General features: G+C 46.1%; 1 protein-coding gene across 1 annotated transcript; it reads right to left on the minus strand.

The window, feature by feature from the left end:
• Positions 1 to 15,538: 15,538 nt before the first annotated feature.
• RPL15 (ribosomal protein L15) lies at positions 15,539 to 19,727 on the minus strand. The gene is made up of 3 exons (XM_014937746.1): positions 19,513 to 19,727; positions 18,389 to 18,525; positions 15,539 to 16,261 (listed from the first exon to the last, which is right to left on the minus strand). The coding sequence occupies exons 1-3, from the start codon at positions 19,682 to 19,684 to the stop codon at positions 15,956 to 15,958; spliced, it is 615 nt and encodes a 204-aa protein (XP_014793232.1). The 5' UTR covers positions 19,685 to 19,727; the 3' UTR covers positions 15,539 to 15,955.
• Positions 19,728 to 20,607: the final 880 nt, after the last annotated feature.

Raw genomic sequence — 20,607 nt, forward strand, 5'->3', positions numbered from 1 at the left:
AGGCCCCCCCCCCCCCCCAAAATAACACGCCTCCACCGCAGCGCTAAAGAGAGGGGGGGGGATCGCCCTTACGTGAAGGCAGGACCCAAAATGAAGCGCTGTGCTTCCTGCCCCCCCCCACACACCCCCCCCGGGAGGCAGAGGGAGAGGGATGTGGTGTATTTTTGACCAGCAGAATGAGAAGGGAGGCGGGAGGGGGGTGGGGGGGTTAAACGAGGTTAACGAGCGGAGGTTAAACGCAGCTAAATGTAGTTTACCGCCTCCTAATTTGGGTGAGTTTCCTCTCTTCTCAAATGAGGTAAACAGGTCAGTTTGGGCGAGCTTCCTCTCTGCTCGAATAAGGTAAACGGGTGAGTTTTCCTTTTTTTTCCGCCCGCGGCCCAGCGGCCGGGAGGCATTCAGCTTCCCTCTTGGTCCTCACAAAGCACCCACCACCATCTCCAGGCCCTCCATCCCCTAGCCCCCATTTCCTACAGCAAAAGCTTCTTGACCTCCTCATATTCCCCGTTCTCCTCCTCATATTCCCTGTTCTCTTCCTCGTATTCCTAGTTCTCCTCCTCATACCAACTCCTAACTACGTCTCCTCAGCCCTGCCACGTGTCCCTCTGGCTCTCTCATGCAGCCCCTGCCTGCTCAGCTGCCTGCCCTGGGCATGGCTGGGTATGGGGCATGATGTCCCCTCCCGTGCCAAGGTCACCTGGCTGGGTCTCTGTCTCCATCCTCTGCCTGGCTGCTGGTCTTCATGGACTGGGCACAAATTTGAAGGACTTGAGTTTAGCCCATCCTGCCGTGTCCAACCTCCCAGTGGCTGAAATTGACCAACAAACTCAAAGGACAAGATAGCATATAAATCAAATTCTCCTAGGAATCCAAGTTGAACATCAGGAACAGCAGAACAAGTCTTTTCTGCCCATGCATTCTGTGTCTCTGGGATTAATTTTTTTGTTGTTGTTATTTTTGGCTTTTAGCAAAGTAGATGTGTGTGTAATATTTACTAACCAGTGGGTTACCAACCCTAGATGTTCATTAAGACTGCTAAAAAAAACTACAGAACTCAAACTCTTTCTGTTAGATAAGGCAGGGCACTTCAATTTGCAGGTGTTGGTGGAAGCCCTCAGAGATGAGTGCTCAGAAAGTCAACCACATCTTCGGCTGCGTTAAAAGAAGCATCAAGGGAGGTGATTCTGCCCCTCTACTCTGCTCTGGTGAGACCCCACCTGGAGTGCTGTGTCCAGCTCTGGAGCCCTCAGCAGAGGAAGGACATGGACCTGTTGGAACAGGTCCAGAGGAGGGCCACAAAGATGATCAGAGGGATGGAGCACCTCTCCTATGAAGACAGGCTGAGAGAGTTGGGGTTGTTCAGCCTGGAGAAGAGAAGGCTCCAAGGAGACCTTATAGCAGCCTTCCAGTACCTACAGGGGGCCTACAGGAGAGATGGGGAGGGACTCTTTATCAGGGAGTGTAGCGATAGGATGAGGGGTAATGGTTTTAAACTGAAAGAGGGAAGATTTAGATTAGATATTAGGAAGAAATTCTTTACTGTGAGGGTGGGGAGATACTGGAACAGGTTGCCCAGAGGATTTGTAGATGCCCCATCCTTGGAGGTGTTCAAGGCCAGGCTGGACAGGGCTTTGAGCAACCTGGTCTAGTGGGAGGTGTCCCGGCCCATGGCAGGGTGGTTGGAATGAGGTGATTTTTAAGGTCCCTTCCAACCCAAACCATTCTATGATAACTATGCAGGCACTGACACTCAGACCAAAGGTCCCTCTGGCTGCAAGCAGACTGCAGTGCTCAAGGGAGGCCCCAGGTTTTTCGAGTCTGTGGATTCCATTCCTGAGAGTGGCCAATAAAGGGAAGGACGACTCCTCCACTTCCTTTGTGGTCAAGGACAAATGCTGCTGCTCCTGCCTGGCGGGACAAATGGGGAAGGCAATGTACACAGCTTCGTAGGATACCATAGGGAGAGGCTGTCACACTGTTGCTTGCAATCTCGGTCTCTCCCATGCACCGTCAGGAGAGGACGTTGTCCCTCCCAGAGGGATTCCAGCCTCTAGTATCTTCTACCATCTGCTTTTGAGACTCTCAGGGATCATTATAGCAGTTTCAGCCTGCTCTTGCCTCTAGCCCTGCACTTGACAGTCCTGGAGCCGCCCTCCACCCATCTTCAAGAATGCCTTTATTTTGCTTCTCTCTCATATCTCAGATCAACCCCTTCCTTAATGACCTTAGACTGCTCCCTATGCTCCCATACTACATTCTCTCTGGTTCCTTCCCTGAGATGGCTCCACACACACATGGGTTGCAAGAACCAAGCACTTGTCTTAGGGATGGAGTGTGGCAAAAGCAAGTAATGGGCCCACCACCAAGCCTTCCACTTAGGAAGTGTCCTTGTCCACAACAACAGAGGAAGCCAAAAGGTGTGTTTCCCGAGAAGGTTCAGCAGGTAGGGCTGGCTGTGGGTAGCCATGGGACGGTGCAACCAGTGTAACTCCCATCCTGGAGTTCCTAATGGAGAAGGTCTCAGAAATGGCCCTGTCCACTGTTATGCTGTAGGTCTGCTGGTCAGCACAAAGGTGTCCATGAGAAGCGCTTCAGTGTTTGAAGGAGAAAACTGTCTTAGAGAGCATCAGGGATCTTATTCTACCCTGTAACCCGCAGGAAGACAGTGCTCTGCCAATGGGTTGCAATATGTGAGCCAAATTTTTCTTGGACTCTCTTTCCACCTACCTCTTCCAAACCCCACACAAACAAACACCTGTGGCTCTGGGTGCTGACCAAGTCATGGTGCCTGGGCTTTTTGAGGAGCTTCTCTTTGACCCTAGCTCAGCCCCTAAAGCTCTAGCGTTACTTGCTGAGCTGCCAGATCCCTTCAAGATTTGATGCTCAGTGGATATTCCCTGATCCCCATGAGGAGACATGATTCCCTCCATGTTGTTCGCCCCTCCACAAAGGGCAAACCCAATCCTGGTGCTGTGGAGAGGCAGCGTACTGCTGGCATTCACAGTGGCGCAGCACCTCTCCAACTCGAAGGACCGGTGGCCACTAGGATGACCACCTGACTGGTGGTTGGGAGTCCTTGTATTTGGTCAGTCCTCTGAATCCTTCAGCCTCCGTTTGCTGAGGCTGCTCCTCTCTGCCCAAGTCTTGAAGCGAGGCATTGACACGAGAAGGGGCAGAAGAGGGGAAAAAGCCCAGAAGGTGGGACAGAAATCTTCAACAGCTCCCTTCCCACCCCTGGGAAGGAAGACAAACATTTTCTCCTCTCGCCCCCCGCCCCACACACGTGGAGCAGCTAAATCTGCCTGTTTAAATTCCAGAGGTTGCAGAGTGACTCCCAGCTGTGTTACAGACACAGCGTGTTACAGCCTCCGGCTGGGAGACGGCACAACAGCGTTGCAGCAACTAATGCTGACTTAGCTGTTAAGTGCAGTTGATAGCTGGACAGTGGGACAGGATGCACTTTGGCCACCTCACCGGAGGTTGATGTGGAGGCTGATGACTCCTTTTCCTCAGGCCTGAAATGCTGGTGGTTGCTCAGGTCGGGACGGAATGCCTGCACATTTCTGTCCCTGTGGAGAGGCCCTCCTAATCCCGGTAAACATCCACGCACCAGCCAGGAACGTAGGAGTTTCCATCAGCAAGCATTTGTCTGCTTTTGGACAAGTTGGATTCTCTCAGTGCTTGGCACATTTACAATAATATTCATTTGAGCCCCAAATATATATATTTTGCAAATCGAAAAAATTTGTTTACATGAAGAGTGCCAAGGAGCAGCATCTTTTCATGCCCCAACAGCTCCTGATGTTTTCTGTTTCTTTGCTCCTTATTACCTCAGGAAAAAATTCCTAACCGCTTATTTGTCTTTTTGACAGATGCTCAGAAGAAGGCTGACATTTGCACAGATCTACAGTGAGTCCGAGTGCTCTTCCCTGGCCACGCACAACTTCGGATGGTTTACATATAATGAAAGTTATTTTCCCCCCATATAAAATATTTTGCCGTTGTTTTTCTGTCCAGTCAGTCCCTTTGATTAAATCCTTCTGAGACCCTCAGTAGTCTGTCTGTCCTGAATAATTTGTGCTCTACAGCTGCAGGTGGAACTAGTTCATACAGGTACACTTCTCTCAGGCGAGGCAACAGATGCCAAAGCTATCCTTGCACTTCCAGCTTCTTTAAAGCAAAGATTTGCTTTCTATCTTCAGTTACTAGCTTAAATATTGCCCTCTAAAAGTCATTATAATGATAGCTATAACCGTGACTTCTCTCCTACATTAAACGATATAAATAGCAACAACCCACCAAACTAACCTCAGCCTCTGGAAGCCAGTGGAAATTTTTCTATCGATTAGAGTCGGCTTGGGTCAAGCCCTACACAGCGTTTTCTGACCCCCTGCCCTACTTATTCTCCATTTCTGTTTCGCCTATGTATCTAACTCTTCAGATTGTTGCACATTTTCTTCTCTCTGTTGAAGAGAAATCCTGATAAGGAGGTCCCAGAGGTCTTTAGCTTGTCATCGCATCCCTTCATAGGCTGAAATGTGTGCAGAACGCTTTAGGAAGAAGCAAAAGCTAAATATAGAATCATTTAAAGCCTACCCATTAAGGGCATGCCTACATGACACGAATGCAACTAGCTTCGGTACCGGGAGCGGTGCAGTCAGGGAGCTAAGTATAACCGAAACAGAGGATCTGGCTCACAAATCGTTCCCTCTTGCTCACATCCTGTCTCTCGGTGCCAAGTATCAGAGCCTTGGAGGAAGATATAAAAGCTCATAATAGACAGTTATATGCTAACTTGCCCATAGGGTAACTTTCTTCCTGATTCAGCTCTTTAGCAGTCAGTTTATGGCCTGAAGCACACAACACTTCTGTTTTTCTCTCTTAGCTAGTGTTATTGCAGGTGTGCTTTTTATTCACATAAATTGATAATACGAGTGGCCTTCTAGGCCGGTCAAAATGATGGGACGTAGCCCCAAGCAACAGCGACACATTCCAACTAGCCTCAGCTGCCCCTTTAATGGAAGGTGACGACTTGGACCTTTAGTCCAGAAAGACAAAGCATTAATTTTGCATTAATTAAGCCTATATTATATGGCTGTCATATCGCCGCTCACCTTTTCCTTTTTTGTGCTATAGGTTATCTAATCTGAATTATCGAGTTATAGAATAAGAGTACCAGGTTGGAAGGGACCTCAATTGCTTCTTGTTTGTTGTGCGGGTGTCTATTTTTGTCAGTTAGGTTGACAGTTGGACAAGATCATTGTTAAGGTCCCTTCCAACCTAGAAGATTCTGTGATTCTGTGATTATCTGGCCCAACCTTTCTTGGCAAAAAGCATAGTCTACACAAGATGGCCCAGCAGCCTGTCCAGCTGAGTCTTAAAAGTGTCCGATAATGGGGAATCCACTTTCCTGGGGAGATTATTCCAGTAGCTGATTGTTCTCATTGTGAAAAATTTTCCTTTTGCGTTCAATCCTAATCTCCCCTGGAGTAACTTGCACCCAGTATCTGTTGTCTTTTCCATCTGGTGGTACATCGTCTATTTATCCAGAAATAAAGTCATCATCTAATGAAAAAAGGATGAGAATATTTAGTGCTTGATTGGGCCAATTGTGATTTGGGGGAGAGGAGCAGAAAAGATTGTGCAAAGGATGCGCAAAGAACTACTCTTTACTTTCACTGAAACACCGAGATTTATGTGACTTAACTACAGGTGATTTCTAATGACACATGGTACTGTCTCAGAGACAATGTCAATGGTGTTGCATTGAAGGCTCACAATCTGCAGACAACTGCTGCCTTTTGCTTAGAGGATCCCTGGCAGTTGCCAGTCCCTTCTCCCCACCACCCAGTCTTCGCCAGGGACAACTGCATTTCCTCCTCTGGTGTCTTTTGTAATAAGCATCTCTCTAAGACTGGATTTTCCCCTGCTTTTTTCAAACTCTTTATATCACAGCACCCTGCAGAGCATCTTATTTCAAAGCACCGATGCTCACTAGGAAGTTGCCTGAGCTGCAGGCTGCCAGCCATCATGTTGGCATTGCATGACACTGGCACGGTGCTGGCCAGGATTTCCCCAGTGTGGTGGCACTGCTGTCACCAGATCAAAATCATTGTTTCAGAAGTCATGTACCTCGGCTCCAGCATTTTCCTTCTGAACCCTCCGGGCCATCAAAACATAAATCCGGTTTGCTTTTTCTCTTTGTAAACTACGCTAATCCTTGGAGGGATGAAGTGTAACACGAACACAAAGCTCAGGCCTGGGCAGAGCAGAGATGCAAATGATGCCATCTCCTCATCTTGGGAAAACTGCAGGTCCTGTGGAGGGGACACAAAGTCAGAAATGTCACCCACAGCTCCGGCAAGGTTTTGCATATCGCCCTTGCTTCTCTCCTCTGGAGCAGCACGAGCTTATTGTGATTCCTGGTATATTTTACAAGGAAAAACCCAAAGAAAACTGAGCCTAGTCATGAACAGAGGCAAATGCCACCTACATGGTGGTCCTAAACAACCCAAGATTGCAGAAAGAAAACAGCTTTTCATTGCAGGCGCTATTGCTCCATGTGCATTGGCCCCAGGAGAGAGGACTGCTTTTTTACATCCAGGCAAAACAAAGGCAACCGTATTCAAATCAGTAAAATTTCTCTGGGGAATAAACCAAAACATATTTTTGGCCCCAAGAATTACGACCTGTAACAACCCAAAGGGTAGCTGGCAGTTTAAGGGCCAGGACAGCTTCAGACTTTCAGCAGCTCTAAATAGCGCAATGTTGTTTTTTTTTTCCCCCCAGTCGTTGTCTCACCCTGGCTAACCTGGAGGTCAAAGGATGATTTAAGGCCAAATGCTTCAAGGTGCTGGACATGATATCAGGAGATGATGCATGGAACACCATATCAGACCTCGTGGCCTTTTGGATTAGGTACAACTGGTCAAATTCTTGTTCCAAAATGCTGGCTTCTCCATTCTGCGAAGACCCTGAAGAGTTAATGTTATTAACTGGTTCAGAATAAAATGCATTAGGAATAAATATGCTTTAGGATAAACCTATTAAATGGATAAAAATGCCATTACCGGTGGTGAAATATGATTGTGTGACCTTTTAAATAAATAAGCCTGCTATGCACCAAATTATGTCAGATAATAAGCTTTATACATGATAAAGTCATGCAGTAGGTCTCAATCTTCAGGCATTCAGTGAAATATTGCTAGCCATAAAGGGCTTCTGAAATGTTACACTAAAGAAAATTGCTTCCAGCTATAAAAACTTAACTGTTAAAACAAATGTAGTTTCTCTTATAAAATCCTATGCAAGGCATTGGTAGCAAGAGTGAAAGCCTGCTAGAAACAAACCTGAGGTATTCAAACTATTTTGCAAATACAAAACGCTTCTTAAAATAACTCAGATTCCAGATAAATCTGGAATAACTCTATCGAAAGCAAAAGGGTTATAATCCTGTAACACCCAAGTAAGATCCAAATTACGTTCACAGGGTCTCAGAAATGTGTTTGTGGGATATCTCTGGATCCCAACATTGCTGCAGATCCAAACTAATCTACACTTGAAGTTTTGGCACTTGTACAAGCAGCGAAACACTGACCTCTCCGGCTGTCCTGCAGTTTGGGCCTCTCTGTGTTATGCCTCAGCAACTTGCCCAGATTATTTCTGACACAATGATATTCCTACTACGGGACCATTCGTATTTGATGTGATGGAAACAGGGCTGGGTATTATCAGCCTCGTGAATAAAGGCAGACGTGCATTTAGTCAGGTTCAGCTACGAGCTTCATGCATGGCAGAACTGGCTCTCTACAGTAAGTCAGAGTAAGAACGTTCTGCTCCAATCCATTACAAATAAGAAGGAATGAAGCAAATTCTCTCATTCCTTCTAGTGATCATGGGCGAACCAACAAAACCTCCTGGTGAGGCACTTACAGTTTTAATAAAATCATCATGGTCACTTCGTCTATTGTTACATGAACATCAGTGAATGCTTGTGGTTCCCAGCTAGGGTCTCAAACACAGCTCCTAGGACTGAAAATACCCTTGGAACTCCCTGCCATGATCAATTACCTTCTCCAAAAGGCCATACCAAACAACACATCAGACATTAATAAAGGAGCATTCCTGTTTCTTCTGGGTTTTTTTCTGAACTGGGAGAATGCAGACACTGTTTTTGAGGATAGAAAGGATCTTCTTAACCTGCAGCTACAAACACTTGACAATTTTCGCCAACGCTTAATCCACTACAAACTTTTCCAGGAGAGGCACTGAAAAAGACATAGCAAAGTTCAAGCAGACAAAAGAAGCCAGCCACGCTCCATCTCCCAGAAAGCAAAGAGTTCACTCTCTGAACCTTACCCATTTTAGCTACGAGAAAACAGGCACATTCTCCACCACCAGTTTTAGGGCTTTTACTAAACAGAGCGAGGTACTCCATAGAACTATAGTATCTGAAGGGGGCCTACAGGAAAGCTGGAGAGGGACTTTATACAAGTGCATGTAGTGATAGGGTGAGGGGTAATGGCTTCAAACAGAAAGAAGTAGATTTAGATTGGATATCAGGAAGAAATTTTTCACCGTGAGGGTGGTGAGACACTGGAACAGGTTGCCCAGAGAAGTTGTGGATGCCCCATCCCTGGAGGGGTTCAAGGCCTGGCTGGATGGGGCTTTGAGCAACCTGCTCTAGTGGGAGGTGTCCCTGCCCATGGCAGGGGGGTTGGAATAAGATGATCTTTAAGGTCCTTTCCAACATAAACCCAGCTTGAAAGGAACGACTGCAAAGGACTGGGTGGCATCATAAGGCTAGCAGTGAATTTTTATTGTCACTTCCTAAACAACTGTAGCACAATGTCCAAAAACAAATAGGTCTGTTCCGGGCAGGAGCTCAGCTGCATCCTGAAAATGCCTCCAGGCACTTGCCATTTTGTTTTACTGCAGTTCCTCAAAACCAGTCAATTGTAAGCATAAATCTGGCGGAGAAGGCACATTACCAGCGGCGAAGGACAACCCCGTGTTATATAATCCTGCCAAATCCTTGATGCAGCAGTTCTCGGCGAACAGCCGTCCTGCTCTGAGTCATCTGGAAAGTCTCCGGTTCGGTGAGCTTCCAGGAGCAGACCATCAAAACAGGTTATATTTCCACTTCCCATTTCAAATTACGGGAGGCACCTATGAGTCAAGGCAATTATTTTCTCTTTATCTCCCTCCAGATGCCATCCCGCGTCCGGGTCCAGCCCGCGCTCCTGCTGAGCCAGAAGCCCCGTGGGAGTTCCCAGCTTGCTCTGGATGTCACAGCTTGGGGCTCTCCTGTCAGCACACAGGTCCTGCTGCAGCTACCGAGCAGGGTGATCCGAGGGCGACCATGGTGCAAGGAGATCCTGACCCTGCTCTTCAGAGGAGCTGAGCTGCTACACGTGGGACTGGGCTTGCTCTGTGCTCACCACCTTTCCCCAGACACCCACGGGTGGCCCCCGTCAGAAGCAGACACTGAGATCTCTGCATGGCCAAATGCCACATCCCTGCTCCAGTCACCAAAGCCAGGGGCTTGATTAGCTCACACTTTCCCCCCGCTCCCCTCCCCTTTGAGGCAATGCCAAGTCTTAATCCAGTCCTGGGTCACGGATCTCAGCGGGACGCATGACACTGGGTCTATCTTTAAATTAAGAAGTCTCCCGCCTGAGAGCTGGCCACCTTAGACCTACTGCTCTCCTACCTCTTCTCCTCTGGAGTCAGCTCTTCTGACAGCAGCGCTGGCACCTAAAGCCAAGAACCTCATTTATTTATTTTTTTTACAAACCCAAACAACTGCAACTTTGGCAATCTCACCCCTATTGACCAACAACAACAAACAACAAAAAGAACCGAGTCAGCAGCAGGCAGCAGCCTGTTGCAGAGGCTGTACCAAACCCAGGAGAAACGAGACGGGTCAGGTTGGACTGGCCGGTGGGTGCAGAAAGAGCAGGTCCAGGGTTACCACTTCAGGGGCCAAAGAGGGGGGAAAATGGAAAGTAATCACTTCCCCAGCTCTCCATCCCACTCCTCTGCAGATGACGAAATTACTTCAGCCTTTACTGCTGCTACAAAGCACCTATGAAAGGACTGTACCATTCAACATTCAGACAGCAATGCAAGTAATATGATTTTAAGACAATTTGCAAAAATCTGCAAAAAACATCAAGTTCCAGCATTCATTATTATCTGGAAAAAATTTCAGTTCTGTAGTTTATTTCTACACAGGCATAATTTGGCTAAAATAACTATTCAGGCTCAAAACACATCACTTATTTTCCTTATTTTAAAATTATTTCCCTTAAAATAAATTGAAATTTAAGAATGTTGCCAGAATGGCACCTACTAGAAGGCAAGATCATTTATTAGAGAGGTATTTTAAAGTTTTCAGTCCTACACGGATGGGACCATGACTGGAGAAAATAGAACTCATGTATGCCATATGTTTTCCATAGTTTTATGATTCTTGTATTTTTATTAAACTAGCCAATGAAAATAATAACTATAGTGGAGTTTTTAATTTAGCCTCAGGAGTCAGAACAATGATTCAGTTGTTCGCAGTGGGTTGTTTTCTTTTCTCCTTTTTTCCTTCTCGGAAACATAAATCATAAGTCTAAGAATTGGGTTCCCAGTGTAACCCACCATAGTAAGGCATTTTTTTTCTGTTTCCCATGGATGAGGTATAACTGTTGTTTTAAAATAGCCGTTTGGGTAAAGCAGGGTCCAAAACCCAAGCAGCAAGTGTAATCCAAAATGTGTATCACACACGAAGGGCAGCAATCATCTTCCCACCACAAATTGTTGGTGTTCACATGACAAACTTGGTGTCTCGCTGTCAGTTTGTCCAGGTTTTTAAGCTGTGTCTGTTAAGAATGGACAACCAGGCACCTTTTAGAAATAGAACTACCTACCTTCAGATTGGGAACGGGATTCTCCAGATTCCACAGAATCAATTGAATAATGTATTTTATATAAGGTACCTACAAGTCTATAAAAAAAAAAAAAAAGAGAAGAAATTTCCCTTTATTTCCACCTCTTCTGAAATGTATAGATAGTAACTGGTTAATATCTGTCTGATTTTTACTGGGTAGCTGAATCTTACTTCTTGTCTTTTTTTTTTTTTTTGTAAAAAAGATCGAAGGCAGATGTTCTCCATCAACACCTGTAGCAATAGCTTGTAAACAAAATGAAAATAATACGAAGCTTTCTATTTTACTTGAAAGCTTTACAGTGACTTTGTTTAACCATGCACTGTCAAAACCGCTATCCAAATAGCTGCCAACGACACGGTGACTTGTGAGGCACCATTTTTATATATAGCTCTGACCGAACAGAAAGCACAAAGCTCAGCACACATTGTCCATAAAGGTTGTGTAACTCGCTGTCTGCACTCACCTGACTGATCACGAAACCCGGGAGAGAGGCAGGTGGATCCTAACAGCGGATGAGTTGAAGGGCCACGATTCTCATATGAGGAAAGGGTTCAAATAATTGCTCGTTAGTCACAGAAAAACAATGCTGGAAGAAAAAAAAAAAGGTATGAATAAATGAATGAGTGAACACCAGACTAATGAGCTACTTCCTCCGCTCGGTGTGTGAGCTCTCTGGGGATGGCGACTCATTTTCGTTGCACGTGTGAACACAGCACAGAGTGTGACAGGGTCTGGGTTTCTGCCTGCTGTCCTGGCTATTGACACAGCCCAGTGATCAGGCTGGGAAGCTGGTGGACACCAGCGTTGGAGACGTAGTGCCCTTCACAGCCTACACTTCACAGCACGGACTGAGAACCCTCCTTCTGCTCTGTGCCTGGTGAAGTCCAGCTGCTGCCTGGATTGACACCAGAGACACAGACACACGGAGCTGGTTCTCTGCTGAGGAGACTTGGGTCCAGTCAGGTTTATACCAGGGTACCACACCATGCAAACGTGGCTGAGGAGCCCCCCTGGACCCTGGCCAGCTGTAGCCTCCTCTGCAGACTCCTCTCCCATCACCAGCAGCACCAGGGTCCTGACAAGCCCTGCTGGAATCCAGCTGACTTGTTCCCTTCTTCTTTCTTCTCCTTTTCTTTCTTGATTTTTTTTTTTCCCCTCCCTCCTTCAATGTGTCTTTTGGTTCTTGTGTTTCCAAGGGAACTTGTCAACTTGCACGTGGACAGTCAGTTCGCATCCAGAGGTGGTGCCTCCACAGCCCTTTTGCAACAGGCTGTGTAACCCCTAAGGAGCCAGCTAAGGTCCAACACACTAACTAGCCAAGGTTTTTCTAAAGCCTGGCACCAGGAAGGCAACGCGGGGAGACCAGAGCAGGCTCAGAAGGGGGCTACCTTCCATCTGAGAGAGCAATCCCAGCCAGCATTGATCTGAACAGAGACAGGCTTAATTTAATCACTCATCTGCTCCCACTGAGCTCCCTGTTCTCCAGGATACCCCAGCTCTCCGTTTCCCTGAATGATGGAGAGCTGACAGCACTTAATGAGATAAAAAGTCATCTTCATTACATAAGAGCCTTTAATTATAGGATAGCATTGAACATCATTTGATCCTGAAGAAAAGCACGCTCTCTCAAATTTTAGGCAGTGACAAGGGGCCCAGAAGAACTGGGTTCCTATCCTGGCTTTGCCAGGGGCCTCTTCTGGCACCTTAGGTAAGATAGCCACCAAATTCAAGGTTGCGTAAGGAGCGTAGCTCAGGCACTTCTGAACTCTAGGGAGCTAGACTTTGCAACCTAAACACTCTGCGTGCAATTATTGAATTGAGGCTGATTCAGAACCTTGACACATGAGGAGAAGAACAACCCACAGGCTCTCCATCCTTTTATAGAGCCTTACATTTCAAGCAATTACTTGAAAAAGATTGGATCAAAAAGTTGGTGCTTGCTAAAAGCCCCAGAAAAGAGTGTCCAATTCAAAGCCAAATTGCCTTTTTTTTTTTTGGTGGCTGAAGCAGCTTTTCCATCACTCTGGGTATTTTGGCTTGATACTCTCAGAACTAGACCTGTGTGCTCTGCAAAAGAAAGAGAGCCGTACAAGGGCAAAAAAGATGGTCTTTTTCCTCCATCTTGGAGAGTGAGTAGATAAAAGAGTAGGAAATCAGGCTCTATTTTTAGAGGCTAGCTTTTTAATTCATTAGCTGGATGGGCCCCTTCACATGCTGTCACTTTTCTCACTGGGTCAAGGCTAGAGAACAACTCCCGCATTACAAAGACAGAGATAAGTGAGCAAGTTGAGCTATTACTCTCCTCCACCACTAATTACTTCATTACAGGACCCCCACAAAAATCACCAGTGACATTCAGTGACCTTCTGCTGCAGGGAAGGAGCCTGCCACCCCTTCCACCAGCCCCTGTGCCACGGCAGGCAGCGCGCCAGCACCCCTCACCTAGCAGCACGCAGCTGCCTCGCAGGGGCTCCCCACGCTCCGCAGACGACGCAAGGAAACAATTATACTCGCTGTTGATTAGCGAGTCTGTACTTTTCAACTTCGCTAGCGCTGCCAAGTAATGAGCCCTTCCATTAGCTACGTGGAAGGGAGTTTACTACTTGCTTATTTAAAGAGTATGCTACATCGCACCGTCTGGTTACACTCATCCCACCCTGCAGGAGGGCAGAATTAGTTTCTAACGGGGGTTGAATTCCTTGCCCAGCCCTCACCTCCTACCAAAGGCTAAGCAATCCATCTAGGCTGCTTGCACAAAAGTGAAATCCAGCCTAATAAAAGCTTACAGTCGGCTATTTCCAACAGCCCCTGGTATCAGGCTGAAATAGGCTGGTACTGCACAGCCCCGTTTCTCTGCAGTATTACTCTGGCACTCATTTTGCCCTGCCTAGAATCCAGACAGCTCTTTTAATTACCTCTAAAAGATGTCCGTTCAGACTGAGAAACAAGCAACCCTGCAAGCAGAGCCAAGTAGGTGGCTTGGAAACCGATTATTGGATTCCTCCCTGTCTTAATAAATTTCACCAGTGAAACTCCTGGTGCTTCCTCCTCCCTCCCCCATCCCCCTTCAGCCGCAGCCGGGTACCCGTGCTGCAGGCAGACGTGGAAAGGAGGGCTGAACTCAACAGCCTCTCACAAAGACTACTCTCTCAGATGACTGATTTTCACCAAACTCTTCAGGAACAAAGATTGGCAACCTCTATTGAACTCGCACAACAGCTTCAAAAATCGTCAAGTAGGAAAGGCAGAGACCACACACCTTTATCCAAGACTGGTTTCCCGAGCTAACCACCCCAAACAAAAAAGCTTTTCCTCAATGTTTTGCCTTTTTAAAATAGAGATTTTAATAAAGATAAATCTGCCTTTCCTTGTTACACAATTACTGCACTGCAATTTCCCCTCTTTCCAACCCAAAACACTGTTTAACAGAGCATAAGACAATTGCAGTGTGAGAAGATGCTCAGGCAATCTGACTTCCTGAGGACCTGGGATGAGCCGTACGTACCCAGAGCTCCCGCTGAAGGCGGTACCATCTGCTCCAAATTCCTCAGCTAGCCTGATAATACCATGCCCTCTCACATGCACTTTGATCAGGAGCTTCCAATAAACTTTGGAGGAGATGGTATTTCCTCCCCTACTTTCAAGCTCAAAAAGCTACAGGACCACAGTTTCAATTGGCCTTGAGACAGGCAAGTCCCACTGGAGACACTCCACGCACGCTGGAAGTTTGGAACCTCATCAAGCAACGCAGCATTAGTGGTGACTGCCCTGTCACCTTCCCCCATCCATGGCAAGGGTCCTAAACAGCTTAACAAGCCCTAGCACAGCACCATCACACTCAAAGTTGTTATCTTAAAAATAAAAAATGGACACATGGGTTATACTGGCACTCTTCTTCAGACTACCATCCTCCTGTAAGAACTTAAAGAGCAAAGTAAACTAAGTTAATTTCTCAGTTGAAGGGCAAATCTTGGGAAGCTTCTTCTTGGAAGATACAGTTTCTATATTGTATCTATACAGTTTCTTTTCCTACCACTACCCAATGGACGTGCTATGAAATCTGTGGAAGCTAGAACAATTGTGCAGCTAATTTACCAGAAACCAGTTATTCTCCTCAGCTTTTATGGGCAAGTTGACTTCATGCTGAAAGGTCATGCTGTAGTTTCACAAATGTAGCCTACAATACATTCATTTATGATTGTTAACTGTCTGTCATCTAGATGTGATTATTTCTACCACCTAACCATGCCGAGTAAATCAGAATACAGCTCTTTAACACCAGATAAATGTTCTCTGCTCTGGTATCAAAAGGCAGGTCTAAGAAATGCCCTCTCCACTGCAAAACGTGAAACAAACAGCCTGGAATCTCACACAAATGAAGCAATACCTACTCTACAGTCAATATTTTATTATTCAACCTAAAACATCACATAGTCCTTAGTGAAGTGTCCATATTTAAATACTGTGCACTTTAATGAACAGAGCAAGCCTTACCTTTCCATTCTGCGCTTAGTCACCTTAGCCTATGTTCACAGGTACCACAGGCTCAAGAGCTGGTTTCATACTCAAGACATTACAAACAAACAGAACTTGAAAAATAAAATTGCCATTAGTATTTAATCACCTGTAAAAAATAAACTAGCACTTTCAGTTTACATGTCATTGCACAAGATCAAAGCTGGCCTAAGCACAGGACAGAGGCTCCAACCTACAGACAGTGAAGCAGCATACTCAGACCCACAGCAAAAAGACCACGGACTAACCGTTAAGTTTTCCATTCACACCACACACGCCTTTTTAGTCTTATCAAGAGTGAAATCCGTCACAGACCTCTCTGCTTGGGGCCTACAATCTTCATATATAGCAAATTACATTTTCAAAAACCTTTCAAAACATGGAAACAACCAAACTGCTGGAGAATTCTACACTTCTCCACATAAACCAAGAAGCAGCAGAAGCACTTGTTAAATTCAACAACCCGCATCAGCTTTATTAGATCGTTACTTTTACAAGAATTAACGGTAACGGTGCAGCTGCAGGGTATTGCGTCTTCTCCAGGCAGCACGACGTGAGCCACCAATGGTGTGGTGGAACTTGTGGCCTTTGCCAAGACCACGACTCTTGCGCCCGGCTGATGTCAGCCCACGCATCTCCCTGTGCTTGTGAACGGGCTTGGTGATCCATTGGGTGTCGGGGTTGCGCCTGATGGTCTTGTGGAAGGGATCGATCAGGATCACTTCGAAGAACTTGTAGGTGGAATCTTCACCCACCCAGTAGGAGTTCAAGACTCTCAGAGCCCCGCAGTGACGGCCAGCACGTTCCTAGGGGGGGAAAAAATAAATATGCAAAAGACCGTAAAATCATGGATGCAGGTCATTCCTCATGCACATGGGCAACTCAAACTGAACATTTTGCAGCTGCTAGAAATTTCAATTGGCCTCGAGAGAACTTTTCTTCCTACAAGAACTGTTCCCCTTTCAGTTGCAAAGACACAAGAAAAAGTAATAGCTGAAAGGAATGATGCATTAAAAAAAAAAAATGCTGCTTGGATTCCTACATGAAACAGGTTTTAAAGGATGGAAGGAGGAAGGTGCCTGGTTGACAGAATAAAGAACTCTGTACACAGAAGCACCCAATAAATAAATACAGAGCTAAAAATAACTTTAACATGAAGATGAACATACAGAGAACAAGTTGACTTAGGGACGTGGAACAACCTTTTGTGGGAAGTTATGAAAGACTGATCATCACAATTTGCACATCCAAAGCTACATGGGACAAAGACATTTCTGCAGAGAATAAGCCTGTACTGACAGGAGAAAAGAAACAGCTGATGTAACCAGCCTTTGTTCCACTGCTGGTATATTAGTGCTTTCTATTCCTATCCTCACTTGTGGTTGGAAAGAAGCAGTCTTAGTTTAGAAAACAAAACAAAGCAGAAAATACCAATTATGCAACTCCATCTGCCTCTCCTGTCAAGAACATTCCTTATTTAAAACACTAGAAGTGTTTAATCCTAGGACTTTAACATCACCATGGGAAACTATGAACCAATGGAGCCCACCCATCTTCTATCCCAACACGAACCCTACCTACTACAGTCTTCCACCAAACAGCACTTGACAATTTTCTGCACATGTAATAACATTCTTTCAAGTCCTTTTATTCTAGCATGTGAGATTAACACATTTATTAAACATTAAAACACCAACCACCTCAACCAGCTTCTATGTGGGGATGGTAGCAACTATCGAGTTTTCCTATTTCTGTATTTCCATCTGAAAAAATTCGGTATTGCAGGAAAAAGCAAGTCAGATTCAGAAAATTTTGAACTAAAACTGAGGGCAAATAACCTCTTCCATAAGCTGTCACCACAAGTGAGCAGCCATCCATTATCTGGGAATAGCATACATGAAAAGCATGCCGCAAGCACCAAAAACATTGAATTGCATTTTTAACTTCAACTCATTATCTGTTTCTTTTAAATTAGTATGTCTTTTTTTTCTTTCAGAAAAAATCCACCATATGCAACTTGCTGAAGTCACTTGAGTATTTTTTGATGTCCCAGGAACAGAAGAGTCTTCTACTTCAAGACAGCAAGGCGAAGAGCAATCTCCATTCTTTCACAATGTCTCTTTCTCGAGCTAAGGCTAACATTAATTCTAACCCACTGAAGGAGTTTTTTTCCTAAAGTGAGAACTACATCTCTTCAACACTACTACTGTGACATTACGAAACTTACAAAGATCTAACTGAATTAAAGTTTCTATTTTGAGTATTGCAGCAGGTAACATCCCAAACAATCCACCACTCTTTGTGATTGCGAGGTACCAATGTTTTTTTATGAAGAACTCTGGCATGCTGTTCTCAGATCTTGTGCTACAGCTACAGCTTGTACTTAGCTACAGCTAAGTACACTGTGACACCCCTGCTACACAAACAGGTGCTATGGGCTTTAAGGCTGATCTGCACTTTGTGAAAGGAGCCGTACCTGAAGCTGGCAAAACATACAACATGGCAGGGAACAGAGATGTGGGATTTAGACTGAAGTCAGACACCTTATCATACTTCAGTTTTTATTTCCCATGCCTAATCCTTTATTTTACTGGGGTTTATACTAGCTCTATGTCTATTTTTCATTACAAATATTGTGGCGTATTTTAGAAGTAAATATACACTATGAACTCCCAATAAACCTTCTAAGTAGTACTTTCCCCAGGCTTCATTCATAAAGTCTGAATAGCATTTTCATTTGTCTCAGCACAGCTTCTCAAGACATTCTGGTGCTTTCCTGCCATCAGTATTCAAGGTCTTTTAGCCCCAACACATTAATAATTTTTGGTTTTTTCATGGTGGTTTTTTTTTTTGTCCCCGAGTATTTTCAACTTTTACAGACTAAGCAAGACCTTCCCACCGCCAAGTTTCTGAGCAATAACCAAAATAGTCACCTCTGCTACAGACTGAAGACTCCGGGCAAACTTCAGCTGGTTAACACCATGATGCACAGGTTTACCATAGGTTGCACCTTTCGGGACCGGGCGCTTACGACCACCACGGCGAACACGGACACGGTAGATAACGTAACCTAAAAGAAACAGTGACGTAAGAACTAGAAGAATTCCGCAGTATAGCAAGTGCAAATCACAGCAAGGCAAGTCTGATGCCCACGCTGCATTTCCAACCCCAAAAGCTTCACATGGAAATTAGGTGACTATACCAATCTTCACCAAAACCTACAACGGGAGGCAGCTAGCACAAGATGTTTTTGCTATTACCATTAAAAATGAGTATAGGGAAGCGATGTCCTGTCGTAATTATTTTTTATTTCCAAACCAGAGTTTGTGGCACCTTCCCACTATGCAGTTCCAAATACACCAAGAACAGCTACACCTACCTTGTAACAAAAAAACACTCCTACCCTGAAACACCCAATAAAGCAACCACCCCAAAAATCCCCTAAGGCACTGAAGCAGAAGCCATCCACAAACCCTGCTGAAGTTCGAGCTGAGGAAGCTAAACAAACTTTGCAAAGTAATAGAAAAGCAGGCTCTTGGCCTTATACTTTCATAATGAAAAAACGTATCATTTCAAGGATTTGCTCAAGTTGCAGATGGATGGCTGCTTTCCCCACGTTTCCTTCACTGACCAGTAACTGTTTTCTGACGACAGCACAAACTACGTCGTGTCGCTTACTCAAGCCCATGTAAACAATCCAAGTAACACATGATAAAATCTGGGCGGAGGAAGGACACCCCCAAAGCTAGGACACTAACAGCACTGGTCAGCTCTGCAGCAGTAACACAGCACAGGAACAAGAATTAAAGCCAAAGCCCACTTGATGTCCATCTGCCAAAATGGCCACAGATGGTGCAATGTCCAAGCTACATGAAGTAAGGCTCTGGGTTGAGAGCACTGCTACCCATCTAACGCATTCATAATATTAAGTTTATTTCATGAAGGGCACTTCTGGTTCTCAGGGAATATTTAAGTTCCAGATTTTGTTATTCAACTATCACTTTTACTCAGTCACCCCATCACGCAGCACGTGGACCTCACCTCCAGGCCTCATTACCTTGCTTGGCCTTGTACCCCAGCCTGCGGGCTTTGTCGGGCCTGGTGGGGCGGGGAGCGCGGTGCAGGGCAGAGAGCTGGCGGTACTGCCAGCAGCGCACACGGAGCAGGAATCGCATCACGTCCGACTGCTTTTTCCTCCATAGCTCCTGGATGTACTTGTAGGCACCCATGTCTGTCTACCTGCCGGACTGAGAGGTCAAGCAATTAAGCACGTGGAGTAGGACTGCCAGATTTGAACAGCTTCCACCAGAGACATCGCACGAAGCCGTGGGTGTAACACCACTGCCACGTGGGATGCTCCCAAGCTCCTTCACACCACGGGCACGTGGGATAACATGGCTGATGCTTGGCAGCCTCCAACACGACACACAGCAGTTACTGCTCTCAGCAATTATTCTTTCTTTTCATACACTCTTAAGCACTGCACTCCTCCACTCAGGATTCTTCAGCTGTACATGTCAGATACTACCAAAATTGACAGTAAACATCTGAAGCAAGAGGTAAATATCAATCTATAAAGAGGTATGTGACTGTGAGCGGTGCGGTCTTTATTTTTAACGTGGCTTAATCACCTCTAAAACCCTTTGAGCACTCGCACAGCAGGAACAATTAGCAGGTGTAAGTGAACTCCATCAAGCCACCACCCAAATCGCCATCAGAGAAACACAAGTAGCTTTATTCGCCCAAAATAGAGTTCATGCGTGTTTTCCCCTCTATTTCTTTTCTGCATCAGCACAGCCCTTCCCATCCCACGCTGCCCCTTCTTTATGCCCGCATTATGGCATCGCACACCACAAACCAACCGCAAACCCTGCGCCAAACCGGGATGTGCGGCCTGTAACCACCCTGCACCCGCTACATCGCTCTGCGCCGCCTCCCGCTCCCACCGGGGAACCCCGGGTCCGACACAGCGTCCCCCTTCCCACCGCACAGCCCGGGCGGCCGGGCCGCCCCGACGAAGCGCAGCCAGCGGGGCCTCCTCCATTGCCCCGCCAGGGCCCGCGGCCCACCCTGGCCCCGCTCCCCGCCCCGCCGCCTCCCCGCGCCGCAGGAACGGCCCCGTCCCACCCCGCCAGGGTGGCGGCGGGCGGGG

This window comes from Calidris pugnax, unplaced genomic scaffold (genome assembly GCF_001431845.1).
Source record: "Calidris pugnax isolate Ruff unplaced genomic scaffold, ASM143184v1 scaffold11, whole genome shotgun sequence".
Taxonomy (NCBI): domain Eukaryota; kingdom Metazoa; phylum Chordata; class Aves; order Charadriiformes; family Scolopacidae; genus Calidris; species Calidris pugnax.

Excerpts from the sequence above, each read along its gene's own strand:
- RPL15 (XM_014937746.1), bottom strand. The coding sequence starts at position 19,684 with ATGGGTGCCTACAAGTACATCCAGGAGCTATGGAGGAAAAAGCAGTCG. Across the intron at positions 18,526-19,512 it reads GGGGTACAAGGCCAAGCAAG|GTTACGTTATCTACCGTGTC; the intron begins GTAATGAGGCCT and ends TGTTTCTTTTAG. Across the intron at positions 16,262-18,388 it reads GTCTTCAGTCTGTAGCAGAG|GAACGTGCTGGCCGTCACTG; the intron begins GTGACTATTTTG and ends TTCCCCCCCTAG.